Source organism: Lontra canadensis, unplaced genomic scaffold (assembly GCF_010015895.1).
Source record: "Lontra canadensis isolate GAN:19392208 unplaced genomic scaffold, GSC_riverotter_1.0 scaffold54, whole genome shotgun sequence".
Taxonomy (NCBI): domain Eukaryota; kingdom Metazoa; phylum Chordata; class Mammalia; order Carnivora; family Mustelidae; genus Lontra; species Lontra canadensis.
In genome coordinates, this window is record NW_022631048.1 from 9,272,098 (window position 1) to 9,296,048 (window position 23,951).

Consider the following 23,951-nt stretch of genomic DNA (forward strand, 5'->3'; position numbering starts at 1 on the left):
ACGCTCCTGCCCAGCTCCGGTTCCCTGGCCCCAGGCATGGTACATGGGCAGGGGGTGGGTGGGTGGGGGGCTGTTCACTGAACCCCTGCCTAGCAACGATGCAGCTAGCCCGGCCCTGGAAGGGGATCCATGAGAAGTGGAGGGCTCGCCTGGGCAAGAGGGGAGCTCCGATAACTGCGGTCTTTATTGTGTATCGTGAAAATAGTTTCACACGTACACGCTCCAGATGCCATCTCACACCTTGTCGGTTTAGGTTTGCAGTTGGCTTAATTTAGAGCAGTGACTTTCAACTTTTTTTTTTCATCTCAAAACTTCTGAAGGATATAAAGCAAGCCCAGACCAGCATTCTGGATCTCATAACTGGAGAGAAAGGGGGCCGTGTGGGCTTGGAGTCCCCCGTCCACCAGGGATGCGTTCTGAGTTTCCAGGGCTTGTGTGGGTCAGGAGAATGTCCCTGCTGCAGGTGGGACCCGTTGAGAGGTCAGCTTCAGGGAGCAGACCCCTTGGGGTTACTTCCCACTCGGTAAGTGACTGCTGGGGGGAAGAAGGGGGCCCGGGCTGCACGGAGCACCTATCTGGTACCTGCTGTGCATTGACCCCCTCCCTCTGACCAGCCAGCCGTATTCAACCTGTGCAAATGCACCTTGAGTTGGTATTAGCATATGGCACCGTCGGTCTCTGTGCACGTCTGTCCCCTCTTCAGCCATGTGCCCCCAGATTACCAAGACTCCTGGATTGGAAATCTGTGTCCTGAGTCCGATCACAGAGCCCTTCCCATCTTAGCACACACACACCCACAGCCCCCCCACCCCCCGCCAGCTCTGGAGAAACACCAGGGCCATTGCACTGTGATGGGCATCACGCCGAGCCCTCCCCACAGTCCTGTGGTGGCCCATGAGCCTCCTCCCAGACAAAACTGAGACAGACAGGTCCATCCAGACCCCTGCGCTAGCCGCCATTCAGCTGCTCAGCTGGGATTCGAATGCAGGTCTCTGTGACCTGAAATCTTTATGCTCTTCCCCGGTGTCCTACACCACAGAAGAAAAAGTGTGAACTTAATTGACCTACTTGTGCGACAGTGACAAAAGGGAAGGCAGGGAAACGGGTCTGGCTTGGCCATCTGGGCTGCCGTTGATGGCTGTGCGGTGGCGCCCCTCTGAGCGGGGTCCCCGGAATGCCATCGCGGGGTGGAGTCACCCGCTGTGTGGGCAGCACGGCTGGTAGCCTTCAAGGTGCGACAGCTCATCAGCAGCGAACAGGGACAGGGAGGGTCTGGCTGTCCTGGTCCCGAGGCAGTTGTTACCCTCTCATTAAGAGCCAGGCAACAAAAGCCAGGAAGAACGCCTAGGGAAGGCGGGCATTGTCAAACGCATTCACTGCATTCCGACACATTGCCTCGTGCTTTTCTGCTTCTCTCAACAATTCCTCCTTTGTGTTCTGGTCTATACTTTTGAGCTCTGTTGTGAAATGTCTATTCTTTTTTTTTTTAATTTTTGTTCTTTTGTTTGTTTTATTGTTTGGGATCTCAAATAAGCCAACCCCTGACAGAATGTTCTCCTTGGCTCTGTTTGGGGCTTGTTAATTCTACGTTGCCAGTGTGCTGTCCCGTGAAAGCCATGGCGAGGTTGAGGACAGGGACGCTGGCTTCTGTCTCGGTGCCTGATTATGTGCAGTGAGCCCTGGGAACGCCTATGGCCTGTATTCACAATAGGCACCCAGCAGCTCTGTATCAGAGAACAGGTTTGAAACAAAATACAAAAAAAAAAAAAAAAAAAAAAATTACAAATACGAAATAAATAAAATACACGATACTCCCAACACAACATAGTCCTTTACTTCCTGGCCCATCAGGGCTGAGATACTGAAGTTTAAAATCTGTTTCTACATGAAATTAAAAGGACACATCCCTGCTAGGCTAGGCAGCTGGTCCAAAATTGGGTGCTCCTGTCCTCCTCTGGGCGTGGATCGAGCAGTGACTTCAGGGAACCCGGGAGCGCACTCTGCTTGCAAGCTTAATGCATCTGTGTCTGAAGAGCTTGCTGGGTAGGGTTGCCAAATGGCTACAGTGTTCCCCCATCATTAATATTTAAGTTCTGTGGAACTCTGATCCTTGCAAATCTCATTTTTTCTGCTGTGGTAAAGCTCACTTAATGCTCAGGGGGCCCGAGGACCTCTACCCAACACACTTTTGTTCTGGTTCTTTTTCATTTTTCTTGGAGGTGATCCTCTAAGATCACCTCTTCTTGGGACCAGATCTCCCCGTCTCATGTGTAAAAGTGAGGGAGGGGGTAAATAAAATAAAAATGAAGAGGGGGCCAGATGCCAACACAGCTCACCTTTAATATTTCAGATGTCTATACTGAACATTTGTCAGAAGTTCTAATAGTATTAGCTATTTATAAATCTGTTTATATTCGGGAATGATTATGTTCTTCTTTAAATAACTCATTTTAAAACAACTTTGCAGAACTGCGTCCACTGTGTCATTCTTCTGGATTTTTAAATATGCTTGCCCAGAGTCAGATAGGGGATAAAAGTCCAAAAGTCTGACTCGTAATGTGGCTTTTGAGGGAGTTTTGCTCTCGATCACATATATGCCTCGGTTCCTCCAAGTTAAGTGTTTCTGGAGGGAGCTCTCTGGTTGGAACAGGTCTTGCTTGATTCCTCGTGCCCTGAATTCCAATCGCAGGTGAGTCAGGCAGGTTGGTGTGGGAACGTGCTGGCTGACCTGTCCTTGCCGTGTCTTGTCCAGTGAGCCTGCCCCTGGGCCCCAGCAGTTCCTGCGGCACAGACAGGGTCCCGCCGGTGCTGTCTGAGGCCGAGGAGACAGTGTCTGTCAGCAGCTGTTTCGCATCAGAAGACACAGCTGAGGACTCTGGAGTGGTGAGCTCCCCCTCAGACATCATCTCCCTGGACTCCCAACATGACAGCTTGAAATCCAAAGATAAGTGGGCCACAGACCAGGAAGACGGCAGTGACCAGGACCTGGCTGGAACTCCAGAACCGGGTCCCCAAAAGAGCCCCACGTGGGAGAGGAACAGCTCTGGGAACTGGCATCCAAGGTGAGTGAGGGGATAGCTGGGGGGGGGGCATCCTAGCTTCGGGGAGGAAGGTCTTTTGTTCACAGTGACGCAGCCAACGCGTGGCAGGCGCCCTCCAAAGTTGCCACTCCTAGATGTGGGGTTTCGCGATCCACAACCCAGTCTTCAGAGTCTTTCTAGACTTGTAGGTGGTTATAAGTCGTACCCAAGATTGGCTTGTTTTTCCTTTTATATAAATGGTACCATATACTCAATGTCCTTTCTCACTCAACATCGTGTTTTTAACATCAATCCATGATGATATGTGTCTCATGAGTTCATTTATTTTTCTACTTTTTAATTAATGGGCACTTAGGTCATACTGGTTTTCCACAGCACTGGAAACAATGAGGAAGTCAGACATATGTCTCCTTTTACACACAGAGCGCTTTCTAAAGGACAAATTAGTACACATCCAGGAAAACCCATCCTCAACTATGAACTGTCGCCAAATTGCTCTCCAAAACGAGTGTCTGGGCTTACAGGCCCTACAGTGGTCTCCAACGGCCTGACATCCACACCTGCAGCAACACCTGTGCTCAGTACACCGCCGCTTCTCACACGTACAAGTGTTCGGTGGCATGTCACGTGCTTTTCGCAGTTTTCTGATTAGTGAGAATGCGCATCTTGTCACATGTGCATCACGACTTTGTCTTCTTGAATGACTTGCCTGTCTATAGACCGTCCTTTTTAATTTTATTTATTTTTTATTTTTTATTTTGAGAGAGATAAAAGTGTGCCCAAGAATGGGGAGAGGGATGGAGGAGGAGGCAGAGAGAGAATCTCAAGCAGGCTCCACGCCCAGCACAGAGCCTGACTCAGGGCTAGATCCCATGACCTGAGATCACGACCTGTTCCAGAATTAAGAATTGGGTACTTAACCAACCGAGCCACCCAGGCACCCCCATGGACTGCCCTTAAAAAAAAAAAAAAAAAAAAACAGGAACGTTCCTTTTTTTAAAAAATTCACTAATTTCTTCTCACTCTGTCAATCAATTCTTTACTCCGCACAGGGAGTCTTTAAGACTGTGCCTTGAATGTAACTTTGTCTTCTCGTTGCATAAAAATTGCTTTTTGATTTTAATATTCTTAAACTTGTCCCTTTTCTCCTGAATGTGTATAGTCTTTGCATTTTAAGAGACCATTCTCATACCCTGAAGGACTAAAGATTATCTGAATTTCTTATAAAAGTTTAGTGCTGCTTTCTCACATTCGGGCTTCTCAACTACCTGGGTTTATTTTCGGGTGTGATGTGGAGAAGGAAATCTATTTTTTCACACTGACTCCCAGCCCTACTTTGGATTACGTATATGCCCCCCGTTCTCTGTTCTGTAGACCTGGCTTATCTGTCTGACCTTGTCCCAGAACCCCATTGCCGTTGTCTCTTTCTTCATTCTTCTAAGAAGAAGGTTAATTCTCTGCAGCCCATCAGTTTTTTCATCCTGTAGATAATTTTAAGAACCAGTCACACAAACAGTGTTATGGAAATATTAACAAAAAGGAGAATGCTCCCGCAAACTTCACAACTCGGTCACCAAAACAAGTGAATGCCTTTGTATTTTTCATGTTTAACTCCCACTCTGTCCATATGAACACACAAATCTTTACCTGGTTAATGTCATTGTAGTGTCAGTAATAATTTATTTTGCTTTCTTTTTACCTCAGGATTTATTGTGAGCATTGCCTGTTTGCTAATTACACCCTCTAACAGTTGTACTGTATAGCTCATCAATCTTATGGACCATTTCAAGGCCAAGTTTGTATTTCATCTGACAGGAAATTACAAGGTAGCAGTTGCTCCCTTCCTCCCCCACACCCTCATCCTTCTCTCTCTCTCTCTCTCTCTCTCTCTCTCACACACACACACACATACACACAGGGTGTTAGCCTGTGCTGTTTGCATCTATGAGAGCAGAGAAAAATTACGGTATTCCATTCTTCATCCAATAAACATTTAAAAAAAAAAAGTCGCTTTCTACAGTAATCTCCAGATCTGTTCTGTGAGTTTGCATGGAGATTGCACACCTGAGCCCTACATCTGAGGCTAATCAGCCATTTTTAATTCTGGCCCCTAGGGATGCTCATGTTAGTCATCCTTTGATTTGCTGGCATTGACCCCGGATGTAAAATCTTGCTGACTCCTATCCAAATAGGAGAGTTAATGTTGCCTGTGGCCACAGCCAGGATAATCATGGAGTGTTTGGAACTTGATCCTTTATCCCAGCAGGGAGTAGGGCATGTTTTTCTGCCCTCATCTCTGGGGCACCGTGGAATTTGAGAGTCTCAGGGTGGGGAGCCAGGGGGCTCTGACAGGCCCACGGCCAGCGCTAAGTAGTGGCCTGGCCTCTGCGAGTCCTCATAACTTTGCAGGCCCTGTGGTCTGCTTGTGCACACACAGATAACGCCTCCTACCTCTCAGGGGTGTGATAAGCCTATAAATACCCAGTGTGCAGGGTAGAGTACGCACTGCCTGGCTATCAGATAGGAACATTGTCAAAATTACTACTGTTAGTTTAGGAAAGGGGCACCATGAATTCTCTGGGCTTCCAAAAGCCCAGCGGTCTAAGGAAGATGAAGGTGGTCTCTGAGCCTCCCAGCCCTGTCTGTGCTATCCCACTGTCTGTCTCAGAGTGAGATCCACAATCTGCCCTGGACTTTTTAGGGAATGACCATAGTTAGTGCGATATTGCAATTCATAAGAAATATCGATTTGGTCAAATGACAAAAACATAAACCTCATAAATAGTTGGTCTTCATCCACAGTTTCTGGTGCCAGCTCCCCAAAACCTTGGAATTTCCTGAGTGTTGAGAGTGATAAAGGCCTTTTGTTATGTTAACTAGATGGCTTTTGGAAAGCACCTTTGGATGGGGGGCTGGTTGCCCAGGGAGCCAACCAAGTGACTAAAAGGTAGAACTTATAGCACCACTCCCTGACCTTCCTGGGAGGGGAGAAGGGCTAGAGATAAGATCAGCCAATGGCCAGGGACTTAGTCAATCGTGATGATGTAATGAAGCCTCCATAAAACCCCAAAAGGACTACGTTGGAGAGCTTCTGGGTTGGTGAGCACCAGCAGGTTGGGGAGACTGATCCTGGAGAAGCATGGAAGACCCTTCCCCTACCTCTCCTTATCCATCTCTTCTTCTGGTTCATATCCCTTATGATGTCCTTTAATAAACTGGCCAAGCTTGGCCTTTCTGGGACTTCTGTGAGTCATGCTAGCACATTAATTGAACCTAAGGAGGAGGGCATTGAAGCCTCCATTCTGCAGTGCTCAGTGGTCAGAAGCAGGAGCCTGGGGTCTCAAGTGTGGGGGTGGGGGGCAGCCCGGTGGGACTGAGCCCTCCACCTGTGGGGTCGGATGGTGTCTCTGGGTCCTTAGTGTCAGAAACAAGTTGAATTCTTGGACATCCTGCTGGAGTCAGAGAAATGCTTGCCATTGTACATGGGGCAATCTCCCCTCCAACATCCATATTGAGTCCGGGAACACCTAAGAAGTTTATTTTGCAGGAGTGCACTCCCCTGACAAGTTAGAGTGATTCCGAGACTGTGGTGTGGTGTCACATCCTCATCTCCAGTATGATTTTCCATCAAGCTCGGAGTGACGGAGAAGCAGGTAGAAAGCGAGGGTTTCCACTCAAAGGCTCACAGGGGCCAGGCAGAGAATGAAGGTGGGCGACGACAGGGAGCAGCCCTGAAGTCTCTGTCCTCTCTCGAAGGCAGCCTTGCTCCCTTCTTCCAGACTTACCCGCAGGGATCGCGGACCCAGCATGGCCGGCTTTTGAAGAGAAGCCAGAAATCCAAATTTTTATGGGAGGCCCCAAGTTTTAAATGTTGGCAACCAAGGCAGACAGTCGAGCCAAACCAAACAGGTCTGCGTGCTGAGCGGCCCCGCTCCCAGATGTGCTCTCCACTGAGTATTAAGGGGTGCCCTGACCCTTCCCCCTCTGCCTGCTCTTTTCCAGCTTTGGAATATCCTTGTCATTGCCCAGAAGTCTCCTGTGAGACAGCTCTTGGAAAATATCTTCAGATACATGCGGCAACTCCCTCTAGCCTCCTCTTCGTGAAATAAGAAAGTCTCTTACAAATCCTGCAGGAAAGCAGCCTGTTTCAGTAGTCCCCCTCTGTCCTGCCTCCCAGTGTTCCTGGGATAAGGCTCTATTAAGCACTGCTTTAGAAATGCTGTTCTGTGCCTTCCACTGTCCACACTGTCAAGCTGAAAGTACTCCCCTCTGTTGCGTGGATATGGAGAGAAAACATCTCTTTGGATGAACATGGTGTGTTCCAGAGGCACACTTTATGGTCCCATCTGCAGCTCTGGGTGCACTGAGAGCTTGAGCAGGAAGAAGGCAGGGAAGGCTGGAGGGGGCAGGATGAGGTGGGGCCAGACCCAGGGGTGGAGGGGGCTGGGCACCAGGATTGGGTCAGAGGTCCAGTCTGCAGAACCTGGGTGAGCCAGGCCCATTTCGGGAGTCCAGAGCAGCCCGTGGTCAGGCTCAGTGCGATGAGAACCCAGGCTGGGGCAGGGGGTTGCCAGTCCCGGATCAAGCTGAAATTGTGTGAGAGCAGAACCCAGCACTGTTCATGGAGCTGCGGCCTTGAGCTCAGCCACCTGGACAGAAAACCACATTGGAACACTGGACAGGAGCACCCGTGTTCTACGGGGATGAGAGAAACAGTAAGGTAGACCCGGTTTCCTGACATCCCGCACCCCCGGTGCGGGGACAGGCAGGGCAAATGGGGACCTGGCAGCAGGACTCACTCAACGCTTCTCTGTGGCCCTGAAGCACGTGCCTCACCTCTCCTCCAAGGAGATGGCACCCCTATTCTCAGTGCCACCTGCTGGTCCCCATATCCAGCCTCCTGACTCTGCCCTGCGTGATTCTGATACCTAGTTTCTGCGGGTAAGAAAGGATGTTCCTCTTGTGTGGCCAAAAGCAATGATCTGGGCATGGCCATGGCCGGGAGACCAGGCCATCCTCTGAATGCCAAGCCCTGGGAGGTGTGGACAAACCTGGCCAGGCTGGGTCTCCCCAGGCTGGGGTGCATTCAGAGGGGTGACAAAGCTGTCCTCCACAGTCTCAGCCACCCGCAGCTTGTAGCATGTGTACGCTGGGGCCGGTCCCCAGCAAGATAAGGGAGCGTTTGTGGCTTTCTACTCTGCCCAAGGACCCTATCCTTTTGCCAGCCCTCTGTCACTCAGGTAATCACAGAATGCTGGTGGCAACAGCATAAGACACTTTGTGACCTGAGTGAGAAGACCCTGCGGAGTGAGGTCCCTGTTTGCTTGGTTCTTCTTCCTTTCTCTACACCCTGTAGACATCAAAGCCATCTGAACGGCTTCGGCTACGGTTGCCTCGGGTCCCGTATTGACAAATTGGAGGTCAAGTACGATTTCCTCCAGGGCTCCTGTCGTTTTGGCCTCAGCTTAAAGCGTCCTTCTGGAACTACTCAGGCCAGTGACAAAGTTCACGGCTCTGTTCCCTCCACTTGATTCCAAGGCCCTGCTCCGGCTGCTACAGCCACCCACTGGCTGGGCTCCCCTAAATGCCCTTGGAACCAGGGTTTCGAATTCTTCAAGAGTTTCAAGAATAAATACTGGTTTTCTAAAAAAGAGCAAGTGTGAGTGCCTGGTAATAATCAGAATACCGTTTATGTGCTGTGATCTGCAAATGATGTTTTCCATCAAGTCGTTCGGTTGGATCCAATTATAATCTTTTGCTGCAAAATAAGTCTGTGCACTTAACGCAAACTGGGGACAACACATTCCCAGCGTTTTCCTCTAGACTTAGCGCAGCCAGTAAACAAGCCCAAGGAAGAATTCAGCCCAAGAGCACAGAAAAACACAGATGCACAGGGGATGATCGCCCCTTATTTTGGGGACACCTGGGAGTGGCCCTGGGTGCAGCTCTGCCCAGGACAGGAGTCATATCCTGGGACCTCATCTCCTCCCAGATTTGTTTAAACATCTCTTCCCAGATGCATCTTCCTTTTGTATATGGCCTGAGCCAACATTCCTGAAACTTAAAGAAAAACTCCATGTGAAGAGGAAAAAGTCCAGAATCGGACTGCCTGGGGTCATGTCTGCTTGTTGTTGGAGGCTTTGCCCTTGCGCCAAAAACTTGACCTTGCATCGATTTCCTTAGTGCATGGAGAGATGCAGGACCTCTCCCTCTTAGAAGAGTGCCTGATGTACTGGCAGCCTTCGAAAGGTGACAGCTGGTATTGTTAGTTGCTAAGTTAGTTTTCACAACTGCCTGAGGGAGAATAGAAAGGTGATTTGTTGATTTGTATACTCTGTATCTAGCTCTGATTGTCTGCTTCTTTAAACTCTGTAGCGCCTTTGGAAAGAAACAATGTGTCTATGTACAGTGGTATGTGATAAGGGGAGAAAACAGAGAGGACTTTGCCTCCTACCTTCCTTGGCGCGGGTGGGGGGGGCATTGCAGTGGAATGTGTGTTATTTCTAAGCCTTTGAGTCCCGAAGGCAGTCTTGCTGTAATCGGACAATGTATCTCTCAGAGTATCAACATCGTGGGACTGTAAATTCTGGGTGCCTTTGGGAAACATCCGCACAGCAGCCGGGAGTAGGTGAGAGGTTGGATAAGTGCGTTTCAGGCTGTGTTCCTTAAAGGTAGGACCCCACTGAAAGCGGATTAGAGCCACAAAGGACAGAAGGTGGAGCCCCTTCAGGAGAAGGGATCCCCCCTTGTCTTGCCTGCCATCCCCCTCACCCCCCATCCTCTTCCTGGCCATCCCCAAGTCCATCTCAGCCCCAGCTGACAGCAGGTGGTAGGCATGAGGACATTAGCAGTGAGACCTGTGGGGCCCTATAGGGCATGAGTTTCTGGTCACGTCGAGGAACTGAGGGTGTGTGGGGCAGTGGAGGGGCTGGAAGAAACAGGGTCCTGCCTTTCCACTGGCTGGTGCTGGCCAGGGGGCCCCAGGACACTACAACCGCAGGAACTCTGTGACCAGCAGCACCTAGAAGCATCTCAGACCTTCTAGAACCCTAGAACTTTGTGAGAGTACCTAGAGTTATTTAACACATCCCAAAATCCAGATACTTTTCATGTAACTACGTTTACAAAGGAGCATTTAAAAACCACTCAAAAAAACAAACAAACAAAAAAATCCTCAAAAAATACATACATACATGCATACTTACCACTTCAGACTTTGCAGAACTGGGTTGCTCCATACAGTTGCTCTGTCCGTGTTCGGCTACTGAGCCCCTGAGGCAGCTGACCCAAATGCAGATGTGTGGGAGTGTAGAAGACACAGACTTTGGGGTAAAGAAAAGAGTTCTTCATATTAACTACATGATAATACGTAATGACAATAATGTGGCATACGTATTGGGTTAAATCAAGTATACTAATTAAGGTGTAATACAAGTGAAGTTAAAGTACTTAATTAAAATTAATCTCACCTATTTCTCCTATTTTTTTTCCTACAAGATTTTAAATTCTACATATGGCTCCTATTCTATTTTTAGGGGACACGGTGATTCTAGAACTCTGAAGCTCCATAAATACAGGAACACTTGTAAATGGAATGGGAAGTTGAACACATATGATTGCCATCAGCTGTAGACTTTCCCAAGCTTCTTGCCTTTCGTTTATCAAGTAATTGTTTTGAAAATGCATGAGTCAGTTTGGTTGTCCTCAAAAAATTGAATTGCTACCTGAAAGGGACATCTTTTTTCCTCTCAGACTTTTTTTTTTTTTTTTTTAATTCTGCCATAGGATAAATTACTTAAGGAAACTCTTTTGGCTACATCAGAAAGAGAAATGACCAGGGCACCCGGATGGCTCCATTGGTTAAGCATCTGCCTTTGGCTCAGGTCATTACTCCAGGGTCCTGGGATAGAGCCCCGCGTCGGGCTTCCCTTCCTGGTCAGCGAGGAGTCTGCTTCTCTTTCTCCCTCTGCCTCTCTCCCTCTGCCTCTCCTCCTGCTCCTAGTTTCTCTCTCTCCAATAAATAAATGAAATCTTAAAAAAGAGAGGGAAATGACCCCACAAGCCTCATTGGGTCAGAATCAGCCCATGCTCTTTTATTCTTTCTCATATAAATTGACAACAAAAAAAAAAACAAAACCTATCTATTTGGGGCTGATTTGACACAACTGCTCCTATGTGCCCTATTGCCAGAAGCTGGCAAGGCTGTGAGCCGCATGGGGGGCTCGGTCACCCTGACGCCCTCGCCCCCCTACCCTTTGTCCCTCACACTGGATGCAGAAGTCGCTGCAAGCTGGGTTCTCTGCGGCTGCACTCGGTGTGAGAAAATGCTGCTGATCGTGTTTATTCAGGGTGTACGACCCTGTATCAGAATGTCTGCACTGTGTGTGTTTGCTCTTTGTTTTTCTTGGTCTTTGGCCAAAAGAGACTGTCAACACGAAACTGTCTGACGGCTGGGGTGTACGTGGGGGGACGCGGAAGGTGCCCGGGTGAGGAACATCTGTACGCGTTCACTTTCAACTATGCAGAAGTGGCTGCTTCTTGCCAGCTCTCGACTCCAGGGACACATTCTCGGGCTCTCCTGCTTAGCCCACAGAATGCTGACCTCCAAGCTCAGGGACGAAGGGCTTTGGACTGGTTTTTGCAGGGACAGAGGAATAGTTACAATCTGTAACTAACCTTCTGGGGGCAAGTAGAGAGCAGTGGGCGAGGAAGGAAAAGCAAATATCACTCAATCTCTCCCTCATGAGATTTTACACTGGCAAGCAAAATAGATACATTGACGTTGGCTTTGGCTTTTTCCAGAAAACATTCGCGAGAAGGTCGGGGCCCAGAGCACAGGTTCCCCTGCTTTGCATTACGGGAGGAGCTGGCTGCACGAGCCAAGTGGGTCAACAGCCTTGGGGGCAGCACCCCAGCCAAGGACCCTAGACAGACCCTCCCTCCCAGGCCAGCAGCTCCCATCACGTGTCCACTCCGTCCCCTTGGGCAGGCAGGGCCCCAAGGAGGCCAGCCCACATCGGAGGGTCTGGTCAGAGGGCTGCGGGAGGTGCAACGTGGGGAGAGGTTTGGAATGGGACTGAGTGACAGCATCTGGGGAATCTGAGGCAGGCAGAGGAAAGGGGGCACAGGAGAGCAGAAGCAGGGAGGAGGGACTAGAACTCTAGAACTTGGGTAGGGTCCCCAGACTTCAGCAGGAAGGCTTGGACTGTGAGGGATGGGGAGCAACTGAGGAGCCCCAAGCCCTTGGGGTTTGGCTACTGATGGCTTTTTAGGGGGCAGCTCAGGCTGACTGAGACTCACAGGGATTGTTAAGCACTGATAATGAAATAAAATAATGTACTGTGCAAATCATGCACCATATCCCAAAAATGTGAACTACTTTGCAAAAAAAGAGTTCTCATTCATGGTCAGAAAGGGCCCAAAGGGTTATTTTTAATTTGGCCATTTAAAACATCGCCTACTGGGGCACCTGGGTGGCTCAGTCTATTAAGCGTCCGACTCTTAATTTGGGGTCAGGTCATGATCTCAGGGTCGTGAGATCAAGCCTCATGTCAGGCTCCGCCCTCAGTGTGGAGTCTGCTTGAGATTCTCTCTCTCCTCTGCCCCTCCCCCTGCTCTCTGTCTCTCTCTAATAAATAAAATCTTTAAAAATATCTTAAAGATTGCCTATTGTCCAAGCTGTCCTGTACCAAAATGAGTATACTTCTAAGACAAAAGGGATAGCAGACTCCCTGTAGTTCATTCATTTCAGCAAATCCCAGGGGTTGGTGGTGGTTGTCTAAATTTCCACAGCCCTTGTCCATGGGCGTGTGCTGGTTCCAGACCATCAAGCTCCTCCCATGCATATGTCTTGATTTCTTCACGTAACATGCTGCCCTTAAGCCTTGAGCTGTGACTCCACACTGACTCCAGGTTCAAAATCGGCTGATTTAATGCCCTTTGAAATCAACACGCAGTGCTGCTAGATGCTTTGGAATTCCTCCCATAAATTCGATGAACACTGTTGTGTTTCTCTTTTGCTTGCTGTAGGATCATTTCCTTAAGGCAAATTACCAAAAGAGACTCGTGAACCAAGTTCCTACAAAGCTAAAGTGATGTTTTGTTTCTCGATGTGCATTTCCATTCCGTGCTGGTAGCAACAAGTGTGAGGGTTTCAGCTTCCCCGCATTTCATCAGCTTGCCATGACTTTCTAGTTTAACATGTATTAAATGATAGCATTAGTGGGATTCTTATTTTAAACTGGTATTTAACTCTCATTAAGATCACTCTGGTCTCATGAAGCGATGTGGTTTAGCACGCTTTGAAGTATTTGCAGGACTTTGAAGCAAAAGTACATGTAGAATTTTGTTTAGCTGAGCCTTAAGCATCCCAAATGAAGATCGAGTATTATAAAAGTACCGTTTTCAGTTGCAAATACAATTTTACATAGCGCTATCCATTTTTTTCTCCGTACATATTTTTGTTAACTATGTAAGTGAAATATACTTAAACCATAAGGGTCCATAAAAGAGAAAACCACAGCTTTAATAAAATGCATTCAATTCCAGTCCAAGCAACAGCAGTAGCAAAGGCCGTCTTTGCTCTTTTCGGTCCTTATTAATTGGCCCACATGCACACAAAACCAGACCCTTTTGTCTGGCTTGTCAGAGGACATTAGCTGAGACTAATCTGGATGCTGCTTCCTGGCTCCCAAAAGGACACAGCCACCAAGTAAGAAAGATTCATTTATCAGAACACAAACTTTGCTACGTAAGTGAGGATTGTGGAAAGCACATTTCATGCATCATTAGCTGGGCCTGATTAGCAATGATGGAAATTGGTCCTCAATTTTAACAATCAACGGAAAAGACCTTCAGCTTTCACTGAAGATAGACAATTACCCTCGACATGTCTCTGTTCTCTGCGCAGCCAAAACAGAGACAAGAGCCCTTGCAAAGGCTGCGTTGAAATTGTTCTGGCATTAGACGTCCTGTGGATGCTATTGTCCCAGTGACGCAAATAAGGCGAGTTCCGGCTCCCCTCAGCAGGCGGGTTGGCATCTTCCTAGATGTCCAGGTGGTGAGGCCACATGGTGCCTCTGGACGGTGGAGGTGGCCGGCTTTCCCCCAGGGTTTGAGCCCATGTGAACTTGGATGGATCCATTAGTGTCTGGGCACCTGGTTTCCTATCTGTAAGCAACGAGAATCCTACCTGCCTTATAAATTGCTTGTAAGATTTGTAATAAGACCACTCGTGCAGAAGTCCTGTGTCTGGAGCCTGGGGCGTGCAGGCTGCTCCTGGAACGGTGGGACAGCAGGCAGTCCTCCCTGGGGGTGCTTTGTCCAGTCTTGGGGGAAGGCGGTTATCACTGTCCCTATTATAACTGTTGCTACCACTCACACATGCATGTGCGCGCACGTGCACACCCCGACTGCGTCCAGCAGCCCCGAGAGCAGCAGGACCCCATGAGTGCAGAAGTGCATGAACTTGTGCCTTCCTTGGACAGTCCCAGAAAAGAGTAAAGAAATAAAGGGTGAGAAAAATGAACGCCCTTCCTTTCTCTCTGGTCTTCCCTAGACCCGAAGCGACTATAACCTCCAGTGGCGAAGAAGACCTGTTTCTCACTGGGCAGTTCCAGAAGACCCTCGAGGAGCTGGATGAGGAGCTGGAAGGTGAGCACGACCGTCCGTCCTGCTAGTGTTACACTGGGCGGCTGTAGGCTCAGGGGGTTATGCTTGCTGTGGCTCCAGGGGGGAAAGGCGGGTGGGAGGAACCCAGTTCCTGCAGAAGAAAGCCCGGGTGTAAGGGGCAGGCAGGTGAGCACAGCTCTCGAAATGGCTTCCCATCAGGGCTGCGGGACAGTACTGTGGACACTCTGAACCGCAGCTCCAGTGCTCCGGGTGGTACTGTTTGTGTGCATCGGGGGGGATTCTACACACGTAAGAAAACAAAGTTCTCCAGTGCCCGGATGAGTTTGGGAAACACTGGGTGACACAGGCAAACAGGTTCCCTGACGACAACTTGCACCACTTGGCTCGCTGACGTTTGGCACATCCCGGAGGGAAATTCAGTGCACACGGCCTCAGCGGTGAACCCGTTAATGGTGGAACACTTGCTGTGGTACAGATAGGTGTGAGGAAGGTGATGCTTTATGGCCAAAGCAGATGCCGACGATCTCAGTAGACAATCAAGGAATCTTTCAAATAAGAGGGCACGGTGACGGTAATCCAGAAATTTCGGTATGGGCCATGCCTTCAAACAGATACCAGAACTAAACGGAGTGCAGAGCTCATCCATAGTCTACTGGCTTGTCAGCCTTCTGTCCTCTGAAGATGTGCTGGACAGAGCTGAAAAAGCTAAAATGGTCATCCCGTGTCCCTCTGGCTCTGACCAGGGAACCCACTGTGTCCCTTGGGGCTAATTCTGAGGTAGTGCCCAGATTTAGTCATCTGCCTCTCGAGATGTGTGAGCACTTCTCCCCATGGGGTTTGTGGTGCTTCTGATGAACGCAAGTAAGCTGAAGGTCAAAACCCAAAACCCACCTTTGTGTTCCGTGTGAGACAGCCTTCCCAGGGGGCTCAGGTTTACAGATCTCGTTTTCAAGCCACGGATGTTGGCAAAATGTTGTACCTGAATGCCTTACCTTGAGACACGACGGCTGTGCAAAGAGCTCCTCTGTTGAGCCATCAGAGGGGAGATGGGGGCCCCAGGTGTATGTAAGTGACAAATTGAAATGGCACTTTAAAATGCACCTAAACAGCTTACCCAAAAATAACCTCAGGAAGGTCAAAGCCAGGGTGTGATTACAGTAAGTCATCAGCTTGGGATTCGTACCGGGGTGGCAGTCTATAAGACGTGTGTCTGTCCTCCTTTGCAGAACTGGAAGGGAGCTCAGAAGCCAGCAGCAGCCTGCCGACAGGCTCTGTGAATGGCCTGTCCCCTCCCTGTGTGCCAGAAGCCACTGTCCCCGAGTTCGATGAGGACACAATCCCAGTCACCTTCATCGGGGAGGTTTTCGATGACCCTGTAGATTTGGGGATGTTTTCCAATAGAAACAACAACGCTGGTTCTTTTGACCTGGGGGGCACAGTGGGCCTGGAAGCCCCCCCACCACCACGTCAGGGGGAGCACAGCCAGCAACAGGGAAGGAAGGCAGAAGGGCCCAGCTCACCCGCTCCTCCCCACGACATCGGGAAAGAAAGCAAACCCGCCCCATCCAACCCCTCTGAGGCTGTGAATCTGACTAAAATGGAGCCCAAGGTGACTTCTGCTGCAGCGTTTCCCATGCACAGCCCAGATGCAGAACAGAGCAGCGAGGGGCCTGGCTCTGCCCTCGGTGGGAAGACGCAGGCCAGCAAGAAGGCAAGTGCCCAGCCAGTGAGGGACAGGGAAGGCGAGGGTAAGAGCTGTGGCTCGGCACCACCATCGTGGTATCAACGGGGCCAAAACCCAGGGGGAAGTTACGGGCTTAGATACGGCCTCACGACGTATAAAATCGTTCCTCCGAAATCAGAGATGAGGTGTTACGACAGAGGGGTCTCGCTCTCAACGGGTGCCATCAAGATTGATGAGCTCGGGAATCTGGTGAGTCCCCATGTGAACGGGGGCAGGACCACAGCCCTGTCACCGTCCACCCTTGACTCGGAAACCCAACCCATTGGAAAGGTCAAAGAGTTCTGGAGGTCCAACTCCCTAGAGAAACACTCTGGCCAGCCCACGGAGGGCTCCGCCAAGAGGACCCCCACTGCCGCCACGCCAGCAAAGCCACAGCCTCAAGAAAGCCAACTCCCAGGCCCCAAAGTGACATCGCCCCCGCAGCAGTCTGCCCATCGAGAAGAGGGGAGACATCCAGAGGAGGGCGAAAGCCGGCCACCCGTGCAAGCCCCTGGTCATGGGAAAGTGCCAGCAGCGAACGCCACAGAAGTCCCATTTCTCAAGCCTCAGAGAAGAACGTCCAGTCAGTACGTGGCCTCTGCCATTGCCAAGAAGATGGGGCCCCAGAAAGCCCCTGCTGACATGGTGAGGAACCATGGGCATGCCAAGGAGACCTGGGAAGGCAGAGCACCAGAGCTGGACAGACCGCCTCCCGCGAGGAGAGATGGCACGGCCCCCAGGCCATACCCAGACACATGCTCCCCTACCGAAAGTGAAGCCTCGGCAGTAGGAGCCCTGCCCAGAGCACAGGACAGCGGCCCTCCGGGAAAGCTGTGCACTCCAGACTATCCTGCTGGTGTCCACAGAGGTCCCCACGTCCCGCCCGTCAGGAATCACGTTTCTGTGACACAGAGCTGGAGCCTCAGGGGAAAGCTAAGCACCAGGAACCCTGGGACCAGCTCAGCTTCTGCCCCCAAGTACACACTGGACGGTCCAGAGCCCCCGCCTCCCCGCCCAGGAGACAATCAGACCCTGAGCAGGACCCTGGTGAATGGCTCCCGGTGGGTCCCCATCCACGCCGAGCCTCCTTGCTCTCCGAGAGGGTCTGGCATGAATAACCACGCCCAACAGGAGCCCCCAGAGCACGAGGAAAAGCCCAGTTTGTTGTGCACAGATGTGCCTGAGACGGACAGTACGTTGCCATCCAGCATCTTTGGGCCAAAGAAGAAATTCCGACCCGTGGTCCAGAGGCCAGCCCCAAAAGACACGTCGCTGCACAGCGCTCTCATGGAAGCCATCCACTCGGCGGGAGGGAAGGACAGGCTTCGCAAGGTGAGCGGCCAGACACCTGCCGTCAGCGCACAGACACACCTTCCACATCCGTCCGTGGTAGGGGCTCCCCACGCAGATCCTCGGGGCCTTGGGGGAGGGGTGGGCTAGAGGAACAAGGAACCAGATGCTCGGGTTTAATTTCCACCGAGGGCTTCGTCTCTCGGCCTTAGAGGGTTGAGAACCACAGAAGAGAGAAAAACCAACGGGCTTGGGGTTGTCCCATTGCCTTTAAACCCCTGACTCCCCTGGGGAAAGATGTCAAAGATAAAGGTTCCACATCTGGGCCCAGGGGAGCGGAGAGGTGGGGGGTGGGTGTCCCCTAACTGGACCGGGAATGATGGTGAGAGTCAGTGAACAGTCAGGCCAGGGCCACTCCTGCCTGATGTTCCCACACCTCTGGCAGCTCAACCTGTCATTGTTCAGTAGCAGCTGGGACAGTGTGGGACCCTCCCTCCCCAGCCAGGCATTCGGCCCCAACGCCCCGCACTGGGAGCGGTCTGCTCCACTTCACAGATGAGCAGCTGAGGCAGAGCACAATCAGGGGAGCTGGCCCAAGGCCACACCGCCAGCAGCTGGGGACCCAGGATTCTCCCTCGGGTCTGCAGGACTTCAAAGCACACATGGTCTTCGGGAGGGCAGTGGCCATACCAGCAGCCCGCACGCCTGCCCTTTGCTCATTAGCTGCCCTAAGGTCAACATGCAGTCTTACCTCGGCTACTGTCCCATGGGACAACCTCTTCCTTCTAACGCGGGGCTGTCTGACCCTCCTAGAGCCCTCAGCTGCTAGGTAGTGCTGTTGTCCCCCGGTGCTGTCCGACTTAGCATTTCTTCCCAGTGACCTGTGTCGACACTGACTATTCTAGATTGCAGAGCACACGTCCGAGGGAGGGCCCAGGAAGCCGTGCTCCACGGAGACAGCAGGCGAGCGCTCCGCGCTGCTGGCGGCCATCCGAGGGCACCGCGGTGCCTGCAGCCTGCGGCAGGTGAGAGGAGGGCATCCCGTGGGGGGATGGCTCCACACCCGGTCCCCACACAGGTCTGCAGAAGCCGGGCCAGCGCTCCCGTGTCCTAAGCGTCGGCTGCGCCACCCTCAGCGTGGGTAACGCAGGACGACGGGGGCTGGCGCGGAGGGGCAGGCCCTGCAGGGGAGGGGCCAGGCCCGCGGGAGCTGTCCCCTCCCTCCCTACATGTCCACCTGGCATGGAGCATTTCCCGAGCTCTCGGGCACCCAGTGTGGCCGCAGGGCTGTCTCTCCTTGAGGGCAAAGTCGCTGGTCTTCTGGCTGATGTGGCAGAGCCCCGGGAGCCCAGGTGGCCCCGACCTTAGGAGCAGGACAGTGTCGTCCAACTTCCAGCTGCAGAATCCAAGGAAGAGCATGGTGGGAGTTTTACTCCCCGACACCTGGTCGGAGTGGACAGGGCGGCCTCCGGATCTGTCCTCCCCCACCAAGGCAAGGCAGGAGGTCAGGGAGTTCTCAGGAAGGCACAGGCAGTGAGCTCTCACCCCTCCCGGGCTTGCTGTGGGCTCCGTGAGGCCGTGGGCATGCGGCCCTTCCAGAAGGCCAACTGGGACCTCATCACCGCACATCTCATCGCTAGGTGTCATCCTTTGCCTCTGAGGAGCTGCGGAGCTTCCGGGATGCAGAACCGTCCTCCGAGCCACCTGGACGGCGTGACCTTGGCCTTCAGCCCCCGCCCTCCCTGCCGCCCCCGCCCCCGCCCCCATCGGCCACACAGGTTCCCTCCGTGTCCAGGACGGCAGCCAGCTCCAGCTCCAGAGACCCCGCTGAAGCCAGGCAGGCCCTGATGGACGCCATCCGCTCCGGCATGGGGGCCGCAAGATTGAGAAAGGTGACAGTGAGTGACCATGTGAGCGCTCGTGGGGGGCGGGGGTGTGGGGGAGGCCACCCGGGAGCCACATGGCCGTGAGATGATCACCCGTGTCTCTCACCCTGGGGACCAGAGGGAGTTGGCCCTCACCAGGTTGGGGTCGGCCCACAGACTAGCTCCTGGAGACGCAGGGGAGCCCCCACCACATGTGGAACCCCTAACTGCATCTCACCACCCACTCTGACTACGGTCTGTCGGGGATGTAGGCAGTGGCCCATGGAGAGCGCGTGTCACCCTTGTGGTCCGCAGCCTGGACTGAGGCTCTCAGCATATTTCCCGTGTTTTCTTTCTCTCTTTTTTTCTGGTTGTTGGGGAGAGCTAGCATTGTGTTCCAAATGCTTGAGTTTAAAGCCCCCTGGGCAGAGCCTATGCTTCCTGTTCTCTGTAGGGTCTTACACTGGCCCCCACATTTGTCACCCCACGCTCCCCAAAGCAGTGGTGTTTGTGCCACCACAGTGGGAATCCCAGACTCAAGGACTCCCCAGCTGCGTGGCTTCTGGGATCACTTTCAGCTCCAAAATGATTCTGGACACGGACTGATTCTCTGTCTCTGCCCATTGCTGGTGGGTTTGGGGAGTTCTGCTAATGATGGGGAGGCTGGCGAGAGATATTATTTCATGCGAGACCATCTCCAGATTGTAAGTTCCTGTTTTCACGGGAACCTCAAGAGGTCAGGACTAAGATGACCCTTGGTGCATATGGAAAGTGCATGAGGTTCAGAAAACCTGAGTGGCTCAGCCTTGGTCCCATAGGACCAGATGCAGACAGGGCTCCATGAGGACACGGAAAGTACTGGGAAGCAGGTGTCCACTGTGGGAGAGGAAGTTGCCCTCGGGACAGGGCAGAGCTGCTGGCAGATCACTCCTGCTCCTCTCTGCAACCCCCCACCCCCGCATTGCGGGAGCCTGTGACAGCAGAGGAGAGGGGAGAAGACCCCCTCCCCGAAGGCAGCAAGCCCACGATGGGCAGTCCTCGCTCAAGCCCAGAGATGGTCAGTGGTCTTACCCAGTGCACGCATGGCCTGACCCCCCCACCACCTGGCCGCTCCCCGCATCGTTCCTGCTCATGCACCACCCCCAGGTGTCGCCCCTGTGTGACATGAGGCGTTCCCAGCTGTGTGTGCATGTGGCCCGTGGGAGGGACCCGTACATCGGCTGTCAGGCCTGCTGGCCCAGCTGATCCTGGGGTACGAGTTTGAGGTTCTCGGAGTGGAATCCATCTGACATTTCGGATCTGGGGGTGGGCGGTGGGCCTCCAAGCTACAGGTTCCTAGTGTTTGCCCAGTGACTTCACTTTCAGAGCGGAGCTACTCAGCTACGTCAGCTGCACCTGTGCTGGACTTCGGGTAACGCTGAACGCTTGTTTGACCACGGACTGGACACCAGCTCGTGGACGGATTTATGGATCTTTCCAGAATAGCTGTCACCCTGTCCAGGGAGGCGGGCCCAGAGAGCTGGAAAGCTGGCCTGAAGGGGCACAGATAGGCTGTGGGAGACCACAGCAAGTCTAACCCTCAGGCTCGGACTTCCAGAGGGAAAGAAAAATCCAAGTTTAGGAGTTGCATGGAGGAGCAGGAAGTCGTTTGTGCCCTGAGAAAGGAGGCCGGGAGCGATGCTGGGGACTGGGGTGGGGGGGTGGCTCAGACAGGGCAGAGGGCACTGGGGGGCGCAGCTGGGACCGCATGCGTCTGGACCGAAGCTTGGGAGCGGGGCTGCTGCCAGAGAGGTCCTGAGCCACTGGGTTCCGGCTATGGCTGAGGCCAGGCTCTTCTCTCTCACCATTGCTGCTTGCTTTCTGCGGCTTCAAACCGCATTCAGAAGCCTTCCAGTGGGTTGTTTCTTGGATGAGCAGAGGTGCTGTGACCTGCCTTATCCATCCCGGGAAGGTCTACACAGTCGTATTTATACGGCACACCTGAGACTTTGATGGCCTGAACAGTTTACAAGATGCCCTTGGGCAAAAGTGACCAGGAGGAGTGTGACACGGGGGACCATGTCCCTTTGCTCTCTGTCTCTCTGTCTCTTTGTCCGCTCTGCCCAGCTGTGCTGCCATGTGCATGGATGACCTCAGAGCTGAATGTACAGGACTGGGTCACTGCTCTATCTGGTGACCCTGGGACCCCTCCACGCCCCTGCACTCTGCATCTCAGAATCACTCATGTAAGACCCGCTGACAGAGATGGGACCCTGGAGGGCAGGCCCTGGGTGGTCCACGTGTCCACCTATGTATTCTTCTCACAAGTCTGGTTAAATGGCACTTCTCTGCCGGCCGTGGACCTTACGGATCTCCGCTGGCTTTGCCACACATGCTCTCTGGGCTGTGTGTTACAGCAGGTGAATCTCAAATCATTTACACTTTGCTTACTATTTCTTCTGCTTCCTTTTCACTTTTGGGCTGCTAGAGTCGTAGAACCTTAAAAAAAAAAAAAAGGTGATAAATGCAGGGCTCTGGGGTCCACACAGGGAGGGCTGAGCTCTCCGTGGGCACTCAGTGTGTGCAGATCCTCCTTCACCAGCCTCTGGGTGTTGGGTGAGGGTTCCGAGTCAGGTGTGGCCAGGAGGACTTCGTGGACGTGAGGGATGTTACTGGCCTTCCCAGGGCTGGTGTGCGGGCTCCAGGCATGAGTTTACTGGCTGCCCTCCTCCAGATGTCAATCCAACCTCCTCTTCCTCCTAACTGGGGTGCCCAGGCATTCTGGGCGGACTCTCAAAGAGGCAGGATGGCCGGGGCTAAAACTCAGATGATCAGTGCCCCCACCTGTAAGACAAGGTTTGCATTGGCAGGAGATGCTACTTAGAGTAAAAGACAGAACGGTCAGTTGGACACATACAGAATAATCGCCTGAAAAATGATTGGCATTGGGGCACATACCTGGCTCAGTCTGTTAAGCATCTGACTCTTAATCTCCGCTCAGGTCTTGATCGCAGGGTCCTGAGTTCAAGCCCCTTGTTGGTCTCCATGCCAGGCTTGGAGCCTACTTAAAAAAAAAAAATTACTGTCATTTTTCAAGGCAATTAAAAGTACATTGCCTTCCTGGTGTGAATGAAATAATTTTTCTGCCTCTGTATTTGTGGCAATCAGAGAAATTTCCACCTCCAGGTCATAGCGTTTGCAGTCCCACTCCATCTGTGGGTCCTTCTCCAGGGACACACCTGCTGTGCCTGAGGGCAGGGCTCAGATGGGCAGCCCAGCACCCACTTCCTTCCCAGACTCCATCCGACACTCACAGGAACGGGGGGACCTGTCTGCATCGGACAGCCCTCAGTGGTCTGTTCTCAATGCGTTCTTTCGGGAGCCTGGAATGAACTCCAAGCCCCTTCTGCATCTGTGTTTAGATTTAAAACATTCACACTCTGCAAGCATTTCCTAAGAAACCCCCAGGGTCCAGGGCCTGTGGTCCTGCTCATGACAGAAAGGTGAACAAGGCCGTGTCTGTGCCTTCATGGGCTCTCGGCCGGAAGGAGAGGGTGTGAAGTCGGTTGTTGACCGTGGGACCTTCTCGCCAAGCCAGGGATGGGATGAACACCCCAGAGCCGCTGCCTGGTGTGTCCTGGCTCTCCTCCAGGCCCGTGCTCTGTCACCTTCCTGGGCATGAAGGCTGTGGCTTCCATCCCTCAGACAGGCAAGCGGGGCACAGATGCCGTGACTCACCCCGGGCCCTAACTAGGTGGGCACAGATGCTGAACCCACCTCCACGTGGGCGCACTCTCCCAGTGCGGGAAAGGAGCGATGCCGACTACACGCGTGTCGGTGCTTGGCCTCAACCGTAGACCCCCACGAGACCTGATCAGACAGGTGATGCCATCACCATAAAGGCCTGGGAGACCCCACGCCAGGACAGAAACCAAGAGCAGCAGCACACCTCTTTCCTCCAAGCCAGAAGGTGTCTTCCCTGGAGGGTCAGAGAAGCCACGTTCCTGTGGCCGGAAACAGTGACTTGTGTCCGAACAGGAAACCCAGCAGAGCCAGAATTCCCTCCCATGCCAGCTTTGGGCAGCTTGTTCTGTGAACCTGGAGTAGGTTTTGGTTAGAGTGGACTAGTTCAGAGATACAGGAGGGTCCGTTCCGGCTCTGCTGCCTCTTGCCGTGTGAGCCTTCTGCCCCGTCCAGATCTACCAGGTGACCTGTTCTTCCTGCAGGGGGGCATGTGGAACCTGTCCTGAGAAGCCACCAATTCAGTGGCTTCCCCGCCCAGGGCCCTCACAAACACCACCCCCTGCTCCTGGCACACTGTCCCCCATGTTTTACCAGCCACCCCGCACTCATCCCACATGCGTGTGCATGAAGGAGAAGCCCTCAGAAAGACCCCCTCAGTTCCCAGGCTGGACTAGCTCC

General features: G+C 52.5%; 1 protein-coding gene across 2 annotated transcripts in view; it reads left to right on the forward strand.

Moving 5' to 3' along the window:
* COBL (cordon-bleu WH2 repeat protein) overlaps positions 1–23,951 on the forward strand; it is a 261,810-nt gene that overhangs the window by 228,676 nt on the left and 9,183 nt on the right. For both annotated transcript variants that reach the window (XM_032874994.1, XM_032874993.1), the window contains exons 11-15: positions 2,753–3,062; positions 14,599–14,693; positions 15,899–17,727; positions 18,591–18,710; positions 19,326–19,577. In XM_032874994.1, coding sequence (XP_032730885.1) covers positions 2,753–3,062; positions 14,599–14,693; positions 15,899–17,727; positions 18,591–18,710; positions 19,326–19,577 — 2,606 coding nt within the window. The remainder of the gene's footprint in view (positions 1–2,752; positions 3,063–14,598; positions 14,694–15,898; positions 17,728–18,590; positions 18,711–19,325; positions 19,578–23,951) is intronic.